The 21772-nt window shown below is 37.5% G+C and overlaps 1 protein-coding gene across 1 annotated transcript in view; it reads left to right on the top strand.

Annotated features, from left to right (window-relative positions):
- The window catches only part of LOC117416027 (polyunsaturated fatty acid 5-lipoxygenase-like), a 39447-nt gene extending 19283 nt beyond the window's left edge, over positions 1-20164 (top strand). Inside the window, exons 6-14 of the mRNA XM_034027043.3 lie at positions 1300-1472; positions 2516-2662; positions 6644-6847; positions 7667-7753; positions 8642-8820; positions 9564-9685; positions 10209-10309; positions 18635-18805; positions 19223-20164. Of these exons, the coding sequence (XP_033882934.1) occupies positions 1300-1472; positions 2516-2662; positions 6644-6847; positions 7667-7753; positions 8642-8820; positions 9564-9685; positions 10209-10309; positions 18635-18805; positions 19223-19402 (1364 nt within the window). The 3' untranslated portion in view covers positions 19403-20164. The remainder of the gene's footprint in view (positions 1-1299; positions 1473-2515; positions 2663-6643; positions 6848-7666; positions 7754-8641; positions 8821-9563; positions 9686-10208; positions 10310-18634; positions 18806-19222) is intronic.
- The last annotated feature ends 1608 nt before the right edge of the window (positions 20165-21772 follow it).

Raw genomic sequence — 21772 nt, 5'->3', positions numbered from 1 at the left:
ATCATTTTATACACAAGTGATTTAGCTTTGAATAACCTTTTTGCATTCAATGGTGCTGAGTAATAATTTCATTTTTGAATTGACCTGCTTTTACTCAAATCCAAAGACAGAATGACTGGTTACATTTCCAAACGACGCTGCTTTTTATGGTTAAATATATTTTTGTTTCCATACATTTTACTCCATGAAAGCTGTTATTCGCCCATCCTCATTAGTGGAACTACATTACACCATGAATGTTCATGGTGTGGCCTCTATAAATGTTATAAAGTAATTTCTATGTAACATCAAGTTCAAGTGTATACAGTTTAATTAATCTCACACAATGTACAATATGTATGCACAAGTATACAGTAGTAAGTACAAATTGTTAGATTCCCCTTGATTAGTTCTGCTCTTCAGTCATTGCGACCACCAGTCAAAGCAACCTTTTCTGTTCCTTGGTTTCATATGTGCTGGTTTGCTCTTTGTGGCTGAATTAATTGGCACTTTACCAAGTGGGGTGTGTGTGTGTGTGAATGTCTTGTACTTTGTTAATCAAAGGATACTACATCTGTGTACCAAGCATTAAGACAATTATAAGTGTACTGTCTCTATGCTGTATTATTAAGGTCACATGACCTCAATATGGAAGGCTGTGTGGTCCAGTGGTTAAAGAAACAGGCTTGTAACCACGAGGTCCCTGATTCAAATCCCAGCTCACTCACTGTGTGACCCTGAGCAAGTCACTTAACCTCCTTGTGCTCCGTCTTTCGGGTGAGTCGTTGTTGTAAGTGACTCTGCAGCTGATGCATAGTTCACACACCCTAGTCTCTGTAAGTCACCTTGGTTAAAGGCATCTGCTAAAAAAAATAATAACAATAAAGCCATATAAGGACAGAGTTAAGTTTCGTGGTCAGCAACACATTTAGCATGAAGAGTGAAGTCAACTCTGCAAATGTAAAGTCACTACCTCAAATGTTTTCTGAGATACAAAGCTCTGACACTGTGGCTGTGGCCTCTGCAAAAAAAACTGCCATGAAAGGGTTAATGTTTTTGTAAGACACTCGCGATGGAACTTGACCTGTTGAATCACAGAATACACATGTGTACCGAGTATGAAGGCAATATCTCAAAGCATTAGGTCTTTATTCTCTGAGATCAAAAACTCACATGACCCCAATATGGCGGCCATCTTAGGTCCCAGGTCAAAGTGAAGAGTGCCAGCTTACCAGGTTATCAGATATTAGCAGTAATCGATGCGGCGTGAAATCTATTTTGAAATCTTACAATATCTCTCAATATCTTGCTCCCCTGCAGAATATGTCATGCAGCACTGGCAAGAGGATTTCATGTTTGGGTACCAGTTCCTGAATGGCTGTAATCCAGTCATGATTCACAAGTGCACCAAGCTGCCTGACAAGTTCCCTGTCACCACTGAAATGGTGGACTGCAGCCTGGAGCGCAACCTGACCCTGGAGGAGGAAATAAAGGTGGGTCTGCTTCACAGGGTAACACTTTCAGTAACACAAAACTACAGTACCGCTGAGAAATATTTTGGAACGGCAGTGCAATAACAGGGTCAATATAAAGTAATAAGGTTAGCTGCTACTTAGCAAGTACTAATTATATTCTAATTACTAACTCATGGATTCTAGAAACTAAAAGCCAATGTTGTTACTCCTCGCATACTTATAACACAAACTGAACTATACTGTCGTAACCAAATAGTTACTTCATAATTACAATGTTCTGGGAACTTCTGCGTGGCACATCCAGTAAAAGCACTCGCGTGGAGTGCAGGATGCGCCCTGTAGTCTGGACGTCACCGGTTCGAGTCCAGGTTATTACTTTGCCGACCAAGGATGGGAGCTCCCAGGGAGTGGTGCACAATTGGCCGAGTGTCGCCTACGGGGAGGGAAGGTTAGGTCGGCCAGGGTATCCTCGGCTCACTGCACACCAACAACTCCTGTGGTCTGGCCAGGTGCCTGCGGGTGTGCCTGTAAGCTGCCCAGAGCTGCGTTGTCCTCCGACGCTGTAGCTCTGGGTGGTTGCATGGTGAGTCTGCAGTGTGTAAAAAAAGCGGGCGGCTAACGGCACATGCTTCAGAGGTCTTTGCCCTTCCCGAGTCAGTGCAGGGGTGGTAGCGGTGAGCTGAGCTAAACAAAATAATTGGACACTAATAAATTGGGGAGAAAACAACAAAAAACTAATTGGTGACTACTAAATTAAAATAATAATAATAATAATAATAATAATAATAATAATAATAATAATAATAATGATAATAATAATAATAATGTTCTTTGAGCCCTGAATGTGTTATCACTAATTGCTCAAAACCACAGCATCTCACAATCCAAAATTATTTTTTCAGTATCAAAAAACCTTATTTCTTGGTGTTTGTGTGATATGTTCCTTTCCTTTTGTTACCTGATTGAGATTTGGGCAGGGAGGCATGGAAAGCTTGTGAACTAGCAGGTTGCACCACCTAGCCCCTTCACAATGTAACATATGCATCTTTTTTTTACTACAGGAGGGCAATGTCTACATAGCAGACTATAGCCTTATGGATGGGGTCTCTGCCAACTCAACTGATCCCTGCACCATCCAGTATTTGGCTGCTCCTATCTGCCTGTTGTACAAGAACTTGCAGAATAAGGTCCTCCCCATTGCCATTCAGGTAAAATGAATGAACAGCCTCTTAATTTGAAATTCACTTTAAGAAACCATTATAAAGCTGGTATTCTTTATCTGTAATTAATAATAATGCCAAGCCCTGCTCTCCATAATTATACAAAGGGGGTTCTATGTGGCAGGGTGAGTGGTCCACCTCACACAAGCCAGGTCAGCAGTTCTCTTTTATTAAGATTAAAGCTTCTGGTCTTTGATACTCAATAAATAAGTGAAACTTTGTTTCTGTGTAAAATAACACTTTAAGCTAAAAGCCGAAGAAGTATGACAATACCTCACACATTCTATTTTTCTTTTGACAACTTTGTCAATAATCAAAATGACTAAAGGAAGAAGTGTTGTATTTCTCATGGCACATGTTTCTACTGTGGCATAAACCTCGCCTTTTTGGCTGGTACTTTACCACAAAGACATTCTGTATGCTATCTTATATTTTAGATATTTATGTACAATATATGTGTAATCATGAGGTTTTCCAAACTTCAGGTTATGTTTCACTATAATGATTACAAACATTTACGACTGGTTCCACAGACCCCAATTAACTCTAATCTTGGGCTACCTAATGTTATTTTAATAAGGTAATCCAAGATTAGTACTAATCAGGGTCTGTGAAACCAGCCATTAGCCTATATATAGAGGTGGGGCACCTTAACATCTAAATAAAACAAAAAAACCTCAGTCAAAATAAATAAATCACACAATGTAGCAGTAATTCTAGTAAGACAAATACCATTTTTACCTTTTGTGTGCAGCAATCCTCAGTACAGAAACAGATTCTGCTGATAGTAAATCAGTATGAATAAATGCATACTGTAAACAAGGCAGGATATTGTATTTAACTAAAAGTCTAACATCCTACTTTGTCACAGTCCTAATATTACTGAGTTAACATTAATGTTGTGTTGATCTATTCAGTGTTTCTCAACCTTGGTCCTGGGGGCTCACTGTGTCCGCTGGTTTTCATTCCAACCAAGCTCTCAATTACTTAACTAGATCCTTTATTGAACTGGTAATTTGCTTAATCAGACCTTTTTAATTGTTTTCAGCTTTTAAACTGTTGAAGAGTTCAAGTTAATTATGAAATGCTATAGCTATTTTGAAATCTGTAACTTTAAGAGCTGAAACCAATTAAAAAGGTCTAATTAAGCAAATGATCAGTTCAATTAAGGATCTAGTTAAGTAATTGAGAGTTTGGTTGGAATGTAAACCAGCGGACACAGTGAGCCCCCAGGACCAGGGTTGAGAAACACTATTATATAACAAAACGTATTGCCAGAAATGATGTTAAAATGTAACTGCAAAAACGGCAGATTTCCTGTATTGCATTATAACTATGATATAGGAGGTCCCCGGTTCAAATCCCACCTCAGCCACTGACTCATTGTGTGACCTTGAGCAACTCACTTCACCTCCTTGTTCTCCGTCTTTCAGGTGAGATGTAATTGTAAGTGACTCTGCAGCTGATGCATAGTTCACACACCCTAGTCTCTAAGTCGCCTTGGATAAAGGCATCTGCTAAATAAACAAATAATAATAATAATAATCTGTAATGTCAAACAGGAGAAAGCTGCTGTTTCACCCATCTTACAATGTGAAGGCTCTCAGTACCAGCGTGAGGGGAGAGGGAGGGGTTTGGAACTGGGGTGCTTACGATTCTCCCTGTTAGGAACAGGTTGAAACTGAGTGAGAATGTCAGGCACTAGCTTTCACAGAATACATAGCTTTTATATACATATGTCAAATAATACAATAGCATTGTACACTTTATTTGGAGCCTTTATGAAACCTTGTGGTAAAATCTGTATGTAATGTAATGACACTGATGAAACAGCCCAGTAAAAAGACTTGGCATGTCCATGAAAAACATTACCGGTATTTACTTTATTATTTATTTTATAGTCTTAATGTCTTTGATTTTGTCTGCCACTAGAACCTGGTTTAACACTAGTACAAAATAAATGATTGAATAACTTTTAGATTATTGTGAGGTGGTTCAGATTGGAGCAAATTAATTGGAACAAGTGACATCCATTTATACTGTAGTACCTTGGACAATACCTATGAACAAGCACATTTTAAAGTAATTGTAGCTAGCAAATTAATCCCCTACATTTTGCACTTCCATTAGCTACAAACGTCTCAAATGTATGGCTTTGAAAGAAACACAGTGTTATAGTGCACATGTTTTTTCATTTTGAAACATTACATCTGGTACGGCTTCAGGTTAAAGGAAGCTCTCAGATTCTCTCTCAGATTCTCCTGGGTCATTTTACCTTCTGGATCAAAATGTGTTATTAGCTGAAAGCATGTCAGTCAATAAGGGAAGTAGCTGATTGGTTATTGACAGGAAAGAAGCCAGTGAAGGCCGGGGAAACTCTCTGTGCAGGACACTCTAAAGGCATGGCTTACAAACCGAAACATGTTTAACCTAGTGCAGAACCAGATATCATGGTTTAAAATGAAAACACAGGTTTGCTATAAAATGTATTTCTTTCTGAACTGCACATTTGAGACATATATAATAAATAGATGTGCATGGCCAAGAGATATGAACTATTTTGTTAGCTACAATTATTTTAAGTGTTATCGAATGACCAGTTCTTCAATTTTGCGGTTGGAAGCAAAATAATGTTTGTGAAATTAATATTTTGGTTTGTAAAAATAGCAAACTCAAAATATCTGTTTTGAAAGCTTGCACAGTGTTTTGAACTTCCCCTTTGAAACAAAACAGTAATAAATAGCCTAGCCAGTAACCATATCACACACTTTAAAATACTGAATCATGATTTTACAGACGTGTATATAAACCTCTTAAATCAAGAGTTCAGCTCTCAAATATGGATATGTATGGAAACGCAGTATTAATGTGCTTACAATATTACAGTATGAACTGGTATTTCACTTTGAAAATCTAGAAACAGTAGAAACCAGTAACCAGATGTTTTTGCATGTCAATGATATGGTTAAGAAAAGTTTTCTGCTAACAGCCTTGTGACGGGGGACTGCCCCGTCTTTATGAACATGGTTGGGACTGGCAGGGAGGGGGTTAAAATTCCTCCCTGCCAGGAAAACATGTGAGAATGTGGCTGGAGCCCTAATTGAATAATTAGCAATTATTGATTAATTGGGCTCCAGCCACAGGGGATAAAAGCCAGGGGAGAGGCCCTGCCTAAGGAGAGAGTTCTAGAAGGAGAAGCAAGAGTGTTTTTGTGTGTGCTGTTTTTCTGTTTTGAAACCAATGAAGGCAACGCCCAGCCTGGAAGCTTTATTTTGTAAGTTTTGTTTTGTGGATTGTTTTGTGTGGTTGAAACCTTTTTGTTTGGCCCTTGTGCCTATTTATTTTGTATTTTTGTTTATTAAAAACTTTATTTTTGAACTTTAAAACTGTCTGAGTCTCAAACCTCGGTCAATCCTGTCACAAGCCTATTCTAAGGAGCAGTGGTTAACCAGTAAAGCAAAATCAGTTTTACAAAACAAGAAAGACACCTTTTAGTAATATCCTTTATTGTGAGGAAAAAAAGAGCCATTCAAATATGCAGCAGTGCTGTGTGGATAATAGCATTATTGACTGGTAATTGCTGTAAAGGTGGCTGCACCTCATAAATTGAGTTTCCAGATAGGTAGGTGAAAGTTCTAATACATACATTTCCGGTTGAGATTCATTAATAGGAAGCGACACGTGCATTCTTGTTTCCAAGTCCTTCAGGGAGGTTGGGGTTGTAAATCTGTTCTTCAGGATGGCCTGTGGAGTCCAAACACCAGACAATCAAAAGCGCCAGGGAGATCCAGATTTCATATAAAATACTGCATATAATACTGTAATAAAAAAAAAAAAAAAATAAATAAAACAAAAGGAAGATAACCCACTTACACAAATGTGTGCAATATATATAATGCATCTGCGTTTCTTTAAGCATCATTTACCTGATGGAAAATGCAATGGTTACCATGTTCATTTCTTCAACAGCTGGCCCAGACACCAGGAGAAAACAATCCCATTTATCTGCCTAGTGATGAGAAATATGATTGGCTGCTGGCGAAAATGTGGGTGCGTTCTTCAGATTTCCACATACACCAGACTGTCACCCACCTCCTGCGCACCCATCTCATCTCAGAAGTATTTGGGATAGCTATGTACCGTCAACTGCCAGCCGTCCACCCCCTATTCAAGGTATTGCTTTCTTAGGGTCTTCAACCCTATGTTCATGTCAGAAGCTCAAAATCCTTATCACATGAACTCCTCCATTGTCTGTATTGGAGGAATCAGGCTAGCAGGAGCCAGAAAAGTATCACACAACCTTACTCCTTGTACACTTCAGTTTATTGACTGATTCTAGTTCCTTCCATTATGCTGATAAAGAATCCAGAATCTGAATCTTCAGATTGTATTGGTTTGGGTATTTTACTGAACTTAATTCAACAAATATGATCAAAATGCAACATGGCTGCCAGATTATTTGATACATCATGTCAGAATAATAGATTATTTTTACCATGTCTCTGTTTTTGTAGATTCACATACAGATAATACAAAAAAAAATCCATATATCTAACCAGTCACACACTTTTATTTGCTATGTTCAGTAGATCTCACATCTACAAGTTTTGAAATAAGCTAATTTTATTGCAGCATGCATTGTAATTTATTTGGTTAACCCATGTATATAAATATATATGCTATTTTAACAATGCTGCAGTTAAATATCTGGACAGAAATGTGCTCACTTGGTGTTTTGAAGTTAGCCCTCTATTTAACCTACTGATTCCAAATCAAAATGTTATGGAAAGGTGTTACAAAGAAACCTGTTCTGATATTTGACTGCAACATCATAACAAAGTACAGCATACACGTATCTTATCGGTTATGTATAGAGTTTTAGTACTGAAGTCAGGAATGCCCATTGAACATTGGTATTGGTGCAGATGGAAATGTGGCATACTTTGGATTCATGTTTACTGACTTCAATGTGTGCGTTTTTTTGTTTCACAGTTGATCCTTCCCCATGTGAAATTTACAATAGCGATCAACACCAAGGCTCGGGAGCAGCTGATCTGTGAGTGCGGTCTGTTTGATAAGGTCAGTACTTAACTACTTACTGCCTCCTCTTCGTGTGGCGCTGCAGAGAATTGGTCCTTTACTGGGTAACACCACCTTTACATGTGTATTTACAAAAGAAATATATCAAATAAGGTTGCATCTGTGAACTGTCATCAAACAGAACTAATTCCTATATGGTTTATATAGCCTAAAATCACCCTTGCTAGGCTGAAGATCATGAAAGATGATTATTCTGTGGTCATCAGTATCAGCAAAATAGCATAGCCTACATTACTGCTAATTAACATTTAATTGAAAGACATTTAAAAATTAACCACACAGCCAGTCATTTGAGAGGCTTACAAGTTTTTAATCCTGTAAGCAGTATTAGCTATATCAATTTGTAGTTTCTTTGATTACATGATATTAAATAAAATATATACATTATGTTCATATACTTTTTTATTTTAATTCTGTCTCAATCCTAAAATTCTAGGTGATGCAAAAATTGTGGTTGTAGCTGGAGCTAAATGTTATGGATTTCATGCTTTATAGATGTATTGTAAAACCAAAGTTTGCACATATTCTTACATTTATAGTATCAGAATTATTATTTTTTTTTATAGAATATTCTCTCCTGGGCTTTCTAACTCATTTTTTAACAGATGTGATTTCTTTAAAAGCAGCAGTTGTGGTCTGTATTGCTTTCTATGAATATTAGCCATGTGCTTTTCTGTGTACAATGTTATGTACACTGAAGAAACACAAGCTGGAACATTTGTCTACTTGACTTAGTCTTGTATAGGTTTACACTCCGAGGATTCTGAAGATATGGATGACTCAGGTCGTAGCTGCTCAATATGACCATCATATTACAGATACAAGAACTTCTTGCATTAATGCCCTGTATGTTTATATCACTTTCAGGCAAACGCTACAGGTGGTGGAGGACACGTTCAGCTAGTGCAGAGGTCCATAAAACAACTCACATTCTCGTCTCTCTGTTTCCCTGAAGAAATACAAATGAGAGGTGTAGAAAGCAAGGAGGAGCTCCCATATTACTTTTACAGGGATGACGGAAATATGGTGTGGGAGGCCACCAAGAGGTACAGTAGAGTATCAATCAGATCAGCTGTTTTGTTATTGAAATAAGCAGTAAAGTACACTCTATTGTTTAAAGGCTAGCTGGAGGTCTATGAGGGATGCAATGCTAAGTGGAGATGGTGCACACAGTCACATATTCTTTATTGCCCATTATTGCTATTTAAAATATCTGAAACTCAAAAGTGCATTCAGTAAACAGTTGTTCATTCAAGTCGACAAACATTTCAGCGAACCATCATCAGTTAAATCATTTGAAACAAAATACTGCCATCCTGCTTTAAGGTCTTATGGAACTGCTAACATTCTAAACCATACTGACCCTTTCATGAATTATGGGGTGTGTTTTTAAATATAGGCTCTAAATTACACTTACAACTAGTATGAAAACAATCTTAGTTATAATAGGGCAGCAGTGTGGAGTAGTGGTTAGAGCTCTGGACTCTTGACTGGAGGGTCGTGGGTTCAATCCCAGGTGGGGGATACTGCTGCTGTACCTTTGAGCAATGTACTTTACCTAGATTGCTCCAGTAAAAACCCAACTTGGGTAATTATATGTAAAAATAATGTGATATCTTGTAACAATTGTAAGTCACCCTGGATAAGGGTGTCTGCTAAGAAATAAATAATAATGATATTTACAATGTATACATAACCCAGCTAAATCTACTGGTCCCATAGTAATTACAAAAGGAGATGTTATAATTCGGTTTCTACAAGTCTTAATGGTTTACTCTTCTCTCAATAGCTTTGTTTCAGATGTTGTGAACATCTATTATGACAGTGACGAGACAGTTAAGACAGATGTCGAACTCCAGGCTTTTGTTAAAGATGTGTGCGTCTTTGGACTCAACGGCAATGAAGATTTAGGTACGTTTTTTCAGATTTTTATTATTTCTTACCACTCGGGGGAATGCATATCCTCAGCAACAGGGATTAAGTGGAGGAGCTTGCATGTGTCCCAGAATCTAGGTCAGGATTAATGACATGGGATTGGATGGGCTAATGAAGTAACTGGTCAGTCTGTTTGTTGCAAGTCATTCAACATCCACTGGTTTATATTACATGCATCAAAAATGACTGGAGGACCAAGATTAAGATTAAGATCTTACTGTTACTTGTCTTAACTACTAATACTGCTGTTGCGTTTGTGAAAACATACAACTGTGTTAAATGCACTTTATTAACCCAAGTTTCTGTATTCTAGTCTGTGGTTTTAAAGTAATAAAATGTTAACTTATAAATGGGTCACCTGACAGAACTGTAGCCTTTCAGTTTGAGTTGGGTTTGAGAAGGGGTAGTTCAGAATATTTTCTGTCAGTTTCCTTGCCAAATATAAATTCATTTACCAAATATGATTCCTGTGTTTAGTGATTTTATAAATCTCTTTTAGGATTTCCCAAGGCTATCATGACCCGGGACAAACTGATAGAGTACTTGACAGTGATTATCTTCGTTGCCTCATCACAGCACGCTGCAGTCAATTTTGGACAGGTACCTTATCCATAGAAGCTGTCATAATAGAAAGGAAAGTGAAACTGAAGTCAAAACGCTAACTGGCTGGTTAATTTCTTATGGTATCCCTGACAGGCAACCTGAAACATACTGTACAGCTATAGCCAAAGGTTTTGCATCACCCTATAGAATTAACTCATTTTGCTTCATAAAGTGGAATGAAACCTGCTGAATAATGTTATGTTAACATATTGAATTACATACCGCTTTGTAGTTTTCCACATACTTAACAAAAAACTGATAAAAACTGAAAAATGCGAGATTTCGAAATCTAACATGAATCACTGTACTAATATGCTTCTGGTAGACTTTTGCGATTATCATTTTGTAGTTTCTTTGATTACATAAAAGATTGAATTATGTTCATATATATATCTTTTTTAATTTGTCTCAATCCTAAAATTCTAGGTGATGCAAATAAACTTTTGTTAATACCTGTAAATAATGCATTTCTAGACAGCATATACAATAATAAACACCACTGTAATTATAAAATTGCTTTCGGAATATTATAGAATCTTCTTGTATAAATATTGTAAAAGCCAAATAACAGGTAAGTGTTGCAGTTTTATTTGGGGGTTGTGGAACCAAACATGTACAACACATATTGTTGAACCAGGGATTTTTTTTTTCTGAGTCAGCTAAAGAGCTGGTGAAAATCTGTGTTACTTAGATTTCCATTACATGAGAGTAGATGTTAAAACGTCATGCTGATTTGAACTCGACTCTTGCCAAGATAAGCACCAATTAAGACATAGCTTTACAGTAAACTAATGTGATCCATCTGTGTCTCCATCCATTTGCGCTTCCTTCCATATGATGATGTAGATATCCTTCTGCCTGTTGTTGATGGCTGAAGTGTAATGCTGGCTCCAGGGATCAGCTTATTTTGCCTACCCAGCGCATCAGCGCACACAACGGCTGTGATGCTGGCTCTGGGTATCAACCACAGTGCGGTCTGAGCAAAATCAAAACACGGTATAGGATCAGAAAGTGTTCCATCGTTAGTATGTGGTATGCGTGCCTGTTAACACCAGAAAATGGTACGCTGTCAATGCTGTGATTGACTACTGCAAGACAAACTAGTTCACCCACAACATCGGATATGTTTACAATTTTAGATAACCCAATTTGTTGCTCATCAGTCGAAATCTCAGTTGAATTGAATGCTGAATTGTGAAACAAATTATATTAAAAAATAACTTTAAGGGCCAAACTCAGTACATCGTACCCCATTCAGATGGGCGTTTCCTTGTTTTCTGAGGTAAAATCATATGCCAAGCGCAGTACACGGTGTTCCACGTTTTAACACGTACTGCAAAATAACACCACACCAGCACTGCAAAGACTACCGACTTTTACACAGCCAAAATAACTGGGTTGCATGAGGTGTATTTGTTTCCTCAAACTAGTTTGAGCAACAGCTTAACTGCAAGGTCTACAAGAAGCAAAGTGCACAGTTTACCGTGATCCAGATCATTTTTTCCGGTCAGCAGTAATAACTCCCAGAATTCTGTCAGCAGGAGTAATTTTAAATTTCCCACGAACTGCAGCAGTAAAGTTTTGTGATAATAAAATAATTAATAATAAACAATTACTTTTTATTTCAAAAGGTGAAATTTTGCACAGGATTAATTTAGTGAACAAAGGCTTGATTTACATGCTGGTGAAAATGTCATGACTTATTGGTCTACTGTCATGACATTTAAGGTGGTACGGCTGGATTACAATTTTAGATAGTTTTGGTTTATGTTTAGTTTATGTTTGAATAGAAATGTAATAAATTCAACAGAAATCAGCACAACATGAAACTCTAAAATTGTAATCCAGCCGTACCTCCTTAAATAAGTCATGACAGTAGACAATTAAGTCATGACATTTTCACCAGCATGTAAACCAAGCCAAAGTCGCCAGATGTAGTCATAATAAACAAAAATAATGACATTTACAACTTTCTTATTTATTTTTTAACTATTTATTGGCCTATTAAAGTATAAAGGTGCATCATATTGTGCATGTTTTTTCTTTTACAGTCTAAGTACCCCAAGTACTCTTAGAAAATCAGAAGTTAAGACTAAATATAATAAACACTCAATTTGGTCAAATAAAGAATTAACAAAAAATAATAAAACTAAATTATCGAACTAAATGTTTAGACTGCCACCAGCCTTTGTTTTATTTATAACAGTGAAGTTTGCATATACAATCTGACAGAAATTAAAACACCACAGTATGCAGACATTTTATTTGTTTGATTTTATATGTCTTGCTTCCCTCCTATGTTTTCTTTGTTTCCAGTGTGCAACAGTTTTTTTGAAGTTGTATTTTTCAAGTGTTGGACCAAGCAAAACAGTGCCCATTAATCTGTTCAATGTGTCTGTTGACAAAGAACACCTGGATTTTGTTTTGTTTTTATTTTGGGTACTGTAGTGGAAGTTTTCAATCTCCCCTTGAACCTAAGTACGGTAAGGGGTTGATCCTTCCAGGTCCTTTATCCCAGCCCGCGTGTTGACTCAATGAGGAGACGTAATTTCAATCAAAAGCTCTTAATAAGTTTGCAAACTGGAGCGCTCAACAAAGTAATACAGACTCTGTTAGCAACAGGCAGAGACGCACCCCGAGCTAATTTTAAATGAGCTTATATAGTTTTCTGGAACATCATACAAGAAGGAAATTAAACAGTGTAACCATATAAGGATTGGTTATAAGACTTAAAGGAAATGGAGACCATATAGGGTCACAGTCAGTCTATAGAACAAGAAATTATCTCCATTTCAGAGAATCATAAAAACAGTCATAAGACAAGTGCACGCTAGACATGACAGCTAAAATTAGATCAAACTGGTTGTTCCTTGTTACCCACAAGGTTTGTTTACTTTAGATTCTCATTGGTTCGTCTGAATAGAGAGGTTAATAATAAGTCTCTGATTGGTTGTTGCTACCCCTGTCGGTGGGGGGTAGTCCCCCCCCCCCGTGAGTTCCAAGGAACAGCCAGCTTAATTTTAAAACAAATTATACTTTTATATTTGTTACACACAAAATCATTATTTTCCTTATTACATGTCCTGCTAGTCCTATTGACTTGGGACAGGCTTCAACTTCAACCTAACGTTACAGCCTACATGGTAATCTTAAAACCTATTTGCGAGCTATTGAGCAAGCTTTGTTATCTTAACCTATTTGTTTGCTATTGAGCAAACTAAGCAAATGCGAAGTTACAAAAATTCCATTACAGTTACTAAACCCTTTTTCACTCTCCACACTTGTGAGACACATACACAGAGCAATTTCACGGAGTGCAAAATTTGGAACAATGTTTGAGTGCAAGCTTATTATTCTTTTACAAAAATGGAGACTTGTCATGTTCTTGTAGCTTCCACTCAACATACCATGTATCATTGTCCACTCTACCTTCAGGGTTTTACCATTTAGAAGAGGATCACACTGTTCGGTGTCCACAACATGTTTTAAAGCATCTTTCACTTCATGCTCTTCTGAACAAGAGAAGGTTTCTGGATCAAGCAGAGTGCCAAAACTCTGAAGCAGAGTTACTACAGAAGGGTCAGCATTTACTTGCTGAAGGATCAATGTACTGCACTTTCAGAGACTGAAATTCTCTCTTTGCTTTGTCACTGTAGTTCAGTAGCTCAATTTCAGTATTTTAAAAATGTGCTCTAATGGAGTTAATTGCTGCATAAATTATAACAACAAACATTTAATTGCTTAAACAATCATACATTTTGGGTAGCGTTGCTATTGTAATATAACATTTTAATTGTATGCCTCTCTGTTTTCAGTAAACATACAGCTGTCAATACTGACGAAACACAATGCCAGTAAAGAACACGTTGCAGCCGAAAAAGAAACACCTTTGCAGAAAAGCTCATTATTATTATTATTATTATTATTATTATTATTAAGGAATATGTGTAAATTGTACTCTAAATGTCTGTTTGAACATTAGAATTCTTCTCAGCCACAAACACTGTTTCCTTAGTATTCTACTGCACTCTCAAATACAATGCTGTTGTTCTATAAAACTTATCAGGTTTACGCTCAAAAAATATAGGTGTAAAAAAAAATATAACTAACAGAATGTATGCCCCTTTAAATTAAATCAGCGAAGCAGTATCACTTCTTTATGGCTTGCCTGTGCAAGTTTAAATTTAAAATAATAATAATAACAAATAAAGGTCTCTTGAAATTTAAACCATTTCTACGGAATAATAACATTTTCATTTCACTGTCAACCCTATTCGCTGTAACGTCATACTTACACACACTGTTATCTTTAGCAAGTTGAACATCATACAGTATGCACATTTTCTAGCTGCGGTGCTCAATGTTATTTTCTAGTTTTTCAGCTGGAATAAGTACTGTACTTAAATGTTTCCTTCTTAATTTGCCGGGGGACACGCATGCAGTTCGCTTAATAATTAATAATAAAATAAAGTGATTCGAATTAGGGGTTCGAAGTAACGGGCTTCTACTATATAGCATCTAATGAAAATTACAATTAAAATGATACATTTTCTTTGCTTAATATTTCAACAACAAACGTTAGCAGTCTCCCTAAAAAAAGAAACAAACATACCTGAACCTCCTTTAGCAAATGAATTGTCAAATTTAGCTTCTGTACAGATAGTGCAGCAAAATCATATCTGTCTTTCTTCGTTCCACAACGCTGAAATCCCTTCGCTATCTTCTGTAGGCCTATCAATTATAAGCCAACTGAATTTGGCTTTCCAGTCATCAGTTGTTCTTTTTGAGAGCGAGACCCCAGTATGTTTTCAATTTTTGGCTGTTAGGATTTAGAACTGAGTGAATTATATCTTTGCAATTTTTTTCAGCAGAATTTATGTTGGTTTCAATTGTCTTAAAATAATTTAAAATGCTGCGTGTTTTATCAGCCATCATACAGTCCACACCACTCCATGTGATATTGTAGTTTTACTATTATCTCAAAGTTTAAAAAAAAAAAAAAATGTTGGGCCTAATATTATTTTTTTACGCAAACTGGACAGTAATTGGTTGTGAAATAAATTGATAATTTCCGAGTGCACCAATAGAAACTTCTGGCGGTTGAAAAGTGCAGATTGGTACAAAAACACACCCAATGCATTCCTGTACTACCGTTAAAGCGCATGGAGGATAATTTGTGCCAAAATAAACAAATAAATAAATAACACAATAAATAAATAAATAAATAAAAATTGAAATGCATTACATTTATTTATTTATTTATTTATTTTGTTATTTCATTTTGGCACAATCTTTTCACACTAGTATTTCTCATTGAACGTCAATTAGACTGGAAGGGCGGGACAATCCGGTAAGTGAAATCCAGCTACCGAAAAACATATACAAGGGATATGTAATCGAAGAGCCGACCCTTGGAGAGAAAACCGGTCCTGGTCACCAGGACATGAAATGGAAGCACGAGGGAGTTGCCCCTTGGGAGAGTAGGGTACCCAGCATCTGAGGCTTCTGTAAAGGGGCGCTTGCTAAACCCTGTGATTGACCGGCCGAGACTCTGCGCTGCCTGGGACCTGAAGTAAAGAGAAAGCATGCAGGTTAGTATGGGACTCGAGCACTGGAAGTGTAAAGCGGCCACGTCCCGAAGAGAGGAATGGATAGAACAGAGCCTCACTGGGTGAGATAAGATAAGCGCATGAGCTGTGACAGGATAGAGTGTGGCCGGGGGTCTGCTCTGACTCATGGCGGTGAGAACCCCCCTATTAGAAGGAAGGTAGGCGGATGCCTGGATTGGAGGTCGGGGAAGTGAGATCAGCTCTCCACGAAACACCTGCACCGTGAGACAATAACAAAAAACACATGCCGACGCATAACATATACAAAAGGCTAGAAGGTCAAACAGGACAAACAGAGGGTTTAGGAATTATTAGTAGGTGTGACTGTGTATACCTGCTGCTCAGTTGAGAGGAAAAAAAACCCTTGAGGCTGATTAAGGGAAAACCTCTGGTGACCCCGGCGGACAGGAAGCCCCCACTACAGGCATACTAGCAATTTTAGAATGGGCTGCAACTATTATTATTATTATTATTATTATTATTATTCATTTCTTAGTAGACACCCTTATCCAGGGCGACTTACAGTCGTAAACAAAATACATTTCAGGAATCACAGTACAACTATATCAGAGGAGGATGAATGACTGTAAGAATCCACCGCAGAAGAGGACCAGCTCCCCATTTTCTTGATCAGGCTGTGATTGATTCTGGACCTTGCGGTGGAGGTGTATGCACCTATACGGAATGAATGGGAGTGGAGGGAGGCCTGCTCTGGAGAAGAGGGTGGAGAGGTGGGTTGAGAACCAATGACGAGTGATGATAGAGCGAGAGGAATCAATGAACAGAGCGGCGGGGGGGGGGGGGGGGGGGTTCCTCCTGGGATGATACCTTGCCGTTGAAAAGAAAGGGGATAGGTGACTTGATACTTGATGACTGAATGAACTGACCATGCCGAAATTAATCTGTCTTGGAGGTACGTAGCCAAATGATGAAGGCATCTGTAATAGAAGAAAGGTCACAGAAACGAATACCTGCCACAGGAAAACTAGAAGCAGAAGAAAGTGATTTTTTAAAAAAATTTATGCTAGTACAAAAAAGTGGTGGAGGGGAGGAGGACAACTAAAACACTAGACAGCGGGAGTGCAGGTGAACAGGGCTTCAATAGGAAATTGGAGACTAATTAGAGATCCCCAACTACATGCCCCCCAAAATGTGCTATGTCATATTTATTTTTTGTTGCCAAACCATATGCCCTGTATCCCACAGTGACCCACTAAAATATAAACTGATTTGTTTTTATATACAGTGGTTGTAATTTGTTCACCTGAAAGTCCTGGGGCTCGTTTGTATACCATACAATGTCGTACTATATAGCGTTTCTATATACGTTGCTCACACAGATTGCAGGTGATAACTAATCGAAAGACCTATCATATTTGAACTTACGATATCGCAATATAGAAACAAGCCCCTCGGTTTGTGCAAAAACATTCTCAATGAACTCAAATGAGCTGTGTGATGGACTAAAACAGGGGCAGGACTATACAAACCTGGTTCCAGTTCCAGGAAGTCTGTTGCTTCGCGATGCAGTTTATAGTCCTTTTAACAGTTTTTTTGTATTTATTTTATTTAAAATTAGTTAAATGTTCACCTATTTAGCAACCTCTTTTTGAGGTTAATTTGAATGGTTTCTTCAGCCGTCAGTTCTCGATTCTATGCTGACTCTAACCAGCAGACCAGCTGGTAGATAATCAAACTCAGCAGCGGCAGTGTCCCAGCCTTCCAGTATGATTAGTGCTTAATGAGAAATACTAGAGTGAAAAGATTGTGCCAAAGTAAAATAATGAAATAAATAAATAAATGCATTTTGATTTGTTTTTATTTATTTAGTTATTTATTTATTTATTTTAATTTTGGCATGAATTATGCTCCATAAAAGCAGCAGGGGGTCGTATTTGTTTTTCCACAATGTAAAACAAATCCTCAATATTTTTGGGAGGTCGTAAATGGCTGTTTTTAGTTGGGAATTACAATGTTACACCCCTTATCAGGAGCACTGCTTTATCTAAAATAAAGCAACATGTATGGATGTGGTTTCTAGAGTCTAATAATGCAGGAGAGCTTCATATGGACAAAGTGCAGCTGAATTGATGTGACTGACATGCTGGAAAAAAATTGCTGACTGGGGCAACCTTAATAAAATATGCTGTATTTACACTATTGGGAAAAGTATGGTGAAATTGAAATGGCATTCTTCTATAGCAGTCTGTTCACAGTAAAGCCACTGATACTGGACAATGAAAATGAAAAAAAGCCTCTCCAAATCCCATTTGTGACATTCTAATTCATTGTGTTAAGATATTCAGTTGAGCAAAAAAAAGTTAACCGGCTGCAAATTCATAGGAATCTATAACACATGTTTTGTTGTTGTTTTGTAACAATTTTTCTAGTCCAGAAGATAATGTAAACAACAATGGCCACAAATTCATTATGAATTTAAACAGAAGATCACAGGAATAACAGCTAATGCATCGGAATTCATAGGAATGTGCAGCCACTCTTTTAAAGTGTAACCAAAAAAAAATTGTATGTCTGTATCTTCATGACTACCAGCAGACCTCTGACTTGATTATGTGTACCAGGACGGAGGGTGGGTGTGAACAGTCAACCACCCATTCCAAACGAGCTCTTTAACCAAAGCACAAATGAGGCAGGCTCATGTGAGCTTTCAACCTCACAAAAAACTGTTTTTTTTTTTATTATGGGACTGTAGTTTGATTGGTGTTCCTGGATTCCCAACTCTCCCCCGACCATGCGGCGCCCCCCACCCACAGAGAAAGGTGTGGTCACCATCAACTACATCATCGAGAGCCTTCCGGACCGAGGGCGTTCCTGCTGGCACCTGGGTGCTGTGTGGGCGCTCAGTCAGTTCCAGGAAAACGAAGTAAGTCTGATCTGTAACACTGCAATAAGAGCTGGGTCACATCACACACCCACTCAGACAGCCACAGATCTTCACAGCACTTTGATTTAAACATGGTTTGGTACTAATGAAACCTCTCTCGGCTCGGCTGTCACTGGGTACTGGTCACCTGGTCATGTTGTTGAAGGCAGAATCACTTGGATCCTTTAAGACCCGACTTAACAAAAGTTTTGATATCAATCAGCCGCTAGGAAGATGGGTCGAAAAGCCTCCTCCCGTTCATAAATGCAATTTTTTCACCCAGTGATTTCAACGATTCAATAAAGGCTCCTGTGGCCATATCTCTGCCCAATGTGGCATGTCTGGGTGCCTTATACAACTGGGAAGCTCTTGGGGGGTGGGGGGTGAGCATACTAACCAATTCTTCTTTGCTCCTAGCTTTTCCTAGGCATGTACACGGATGAACATTTCATTGAGAAACCTGTGAAGAATGCCATGCAACAATTCAAGAAGAAATTGGATGACATCTGCAGCATCATAAAAGAAAGAAACAAGAATAAGAAGCTCCCCTATTACTATTTTTCACCGGACAGAATCCCAAATAGCGTTGCTGTGTAACTGAAGAACGAAGGACAACAACCACCTGGAAATGATCTGGCCTGTATAAAGTGTGTGCACTTCTTTAAAAGTGGAGTTTAATGAAGATTTTAAAAGAAAATGACCAGTTGTAGGTTATACACTTGGGGGAAACCCTTTGCTAACATTGTGACTATTATGAAAACTATTGTCACATTGCTATGGGTCTTACCTGGCCATCCATATAATTCTAAGGCTTTTTATCTTAAAGAATGGTTAACCTAAATTGCTCATTTTGTTGTAATCCCACTGTCAAATCACAAAAATAAGCAAATAAAATAGATAAAAACAATTCTATTTGTAAGTCAGGTTAAAAAGCTTAACCTATAAAAAGAAGTCTTTAATCTTGACTTGCATCCCACCCCCCCTACAGGTTTGACCGTTGTTTGCTCCACATTTTATTTAAATTTATCTTCCTCGTGCACATTGCTGTTCTCTCAGGTGAATGCTGCATCGTTTACAAAGGGTTATTGTAGTTACAGTGTTGAGTTACCAGTCTTTACCATGCTGCAGAACAGGGAAACAAGAACAGATATTGCTACATTAGTGGCCATCGTGGTATATACATCAAAGACATAGCTCTAGTGAACTCCAACACACTTTGTGAATTTGTGATGTTTTTTTTTTTCAACATGTTGGAAGTATGTGGTGCTTAAATGTGGAGAATAAGTTTCAAAATGTTACTTTGTGTAACATTTATTTATTTGGATTTCTTAAACAAATAAAATTGAGTGATATTAAGTATGTTTTTTGCAAGTAATGATTAATTTTGTAAAATTAATTGCTTGTAAGGGATTCTAGTGTATTATGAAGACAGCAAAAGTTGCCAGTACCCAGCGTGCCTGAGGATACTGAATAATACTGGTACTGTGATGATAAGTTTGTTAAATCTGTCTATTCCGGCATCGATAGGGACTGGAAAATTGTGCTGGATTATACAGTGTGCAGGATTACAGTGGTACTATAAAATCTAATACAGTCCGTCCCGTCCACCCCCCCCCCCCAAAAAAAAAAATAGGTATCAATAACAACTATTTTAACACTTTGAAAAAGGTGTGGTGCAAAGACTAAAGAAGAGCTGTCAAACTCATGCCCCAGATGGTAAGAATTGACTTCATTTTACTCCATGAAAGAGGTGACCTCCTAGACAAATAGCACTGATCTTCTTGAGGCTTGCCGTAATTCTACAGACTGGACTCGGCCCCCTTCACTGAACTAACCAATAAGGATGCCACTTTTACATGGATTTGTGTGTCAGTATGTTATTGCAGTACAAGAATATATCACGGATAAATGATACAGACTTGTCAGCTACTTAATGTTATTTTATTGTTCATGGGTTTTCCAAAGGTTTATTACTAGTAAACTAAACTGAGGCATTTACATGTTTAAAGGTAGCAGCCAATTACTAACCAATCTTATAGACCGAGCCCACCTTTCCCTAAATGTTCAGTAACTTGTTCTCTTTTAAGGAGGGTAGATGGTCATCCATCACCAGCCCTTGGTTGACCTCAATTGAGGATAAGAGTCTGGGACCAAACAATCTCTTCATTTTGTATTAACTTAATCTATCACACTCTAGTTTACATACAGTAATTACTGTTAACTCTGCTTCACCAAAAAAAGGAAGTTCCCTCACGTTCTGTTTAGACTTTCTTGCTATAACAGCGGTTCTTTTGGCAGGTCTTTCACAATTCCATTTATGTTTCCATGTATGAACAGATGGAAATATATATATATATTTTTTACTACATTCCATACATAAAAATGGTACTGAATATGGGACCTATTTACAGCACTTTATCTCATGGTTTATTTAAATAATGTCATAGGTAGAGTGTTTTGTTTTTTTTGTTTTGTTTTTTTTTAAACAATTTTGGTGAACATTACATTTTTACAGACTTTAAAAAAAAACCCAAAAAACATTATTGAGTCAAAAGCTTTGTGAATATGGCCTTGTATCACTAGGCTGCACCACAGTTTTTGCAAGTTCACTTGTAAATAGTGTTTATTTTTGTGATTCATTTCGTGTTAATAAATTATTTTGTACCGGTACCTGCTTACACTTGCATATTCTACAGCATAAATGCACATAATTCTACCGTCCTGCAATGATGAATTTTAAGAGACAAAAAAAGAGCTGCAGGCAAAAATGTCCTGTCACCAAAAGGGTTATCTTCAAGACACTCCTGTCATTAAAGAACTACAGCAGACAACACTTATAAATTACCATAGCAACATGTAATAAAGCACAGTGGAAGCATGCTATAAAGCCCAGAGAGGTATGGTAAGGCATCGTAAACAAACATGGCAAAACATGGTACACAATTAGTAAATGCATTGCAAAGTATA

This window comes from Acipenser ruthenus, chromosome 7 (assembly GCF_902713425.1).
Source record: "Acipenser ruthenus chromosome 7, fAciRut3.2 maternal haplotype, whole genome shotgun sequence".
Classification (NCBI taxonomy): domain Eukaryota; kingdom Metazoa; phylum Chordata; class Actinopteri; order Acipenseriformes; family Acipenseridae; genus Acipenser; species Acipenser ruthenus.
Note: the sequence above shows the minus strand (reverse complement) of the source record. Positions and strands in the feature narration are given on the sequence as shown.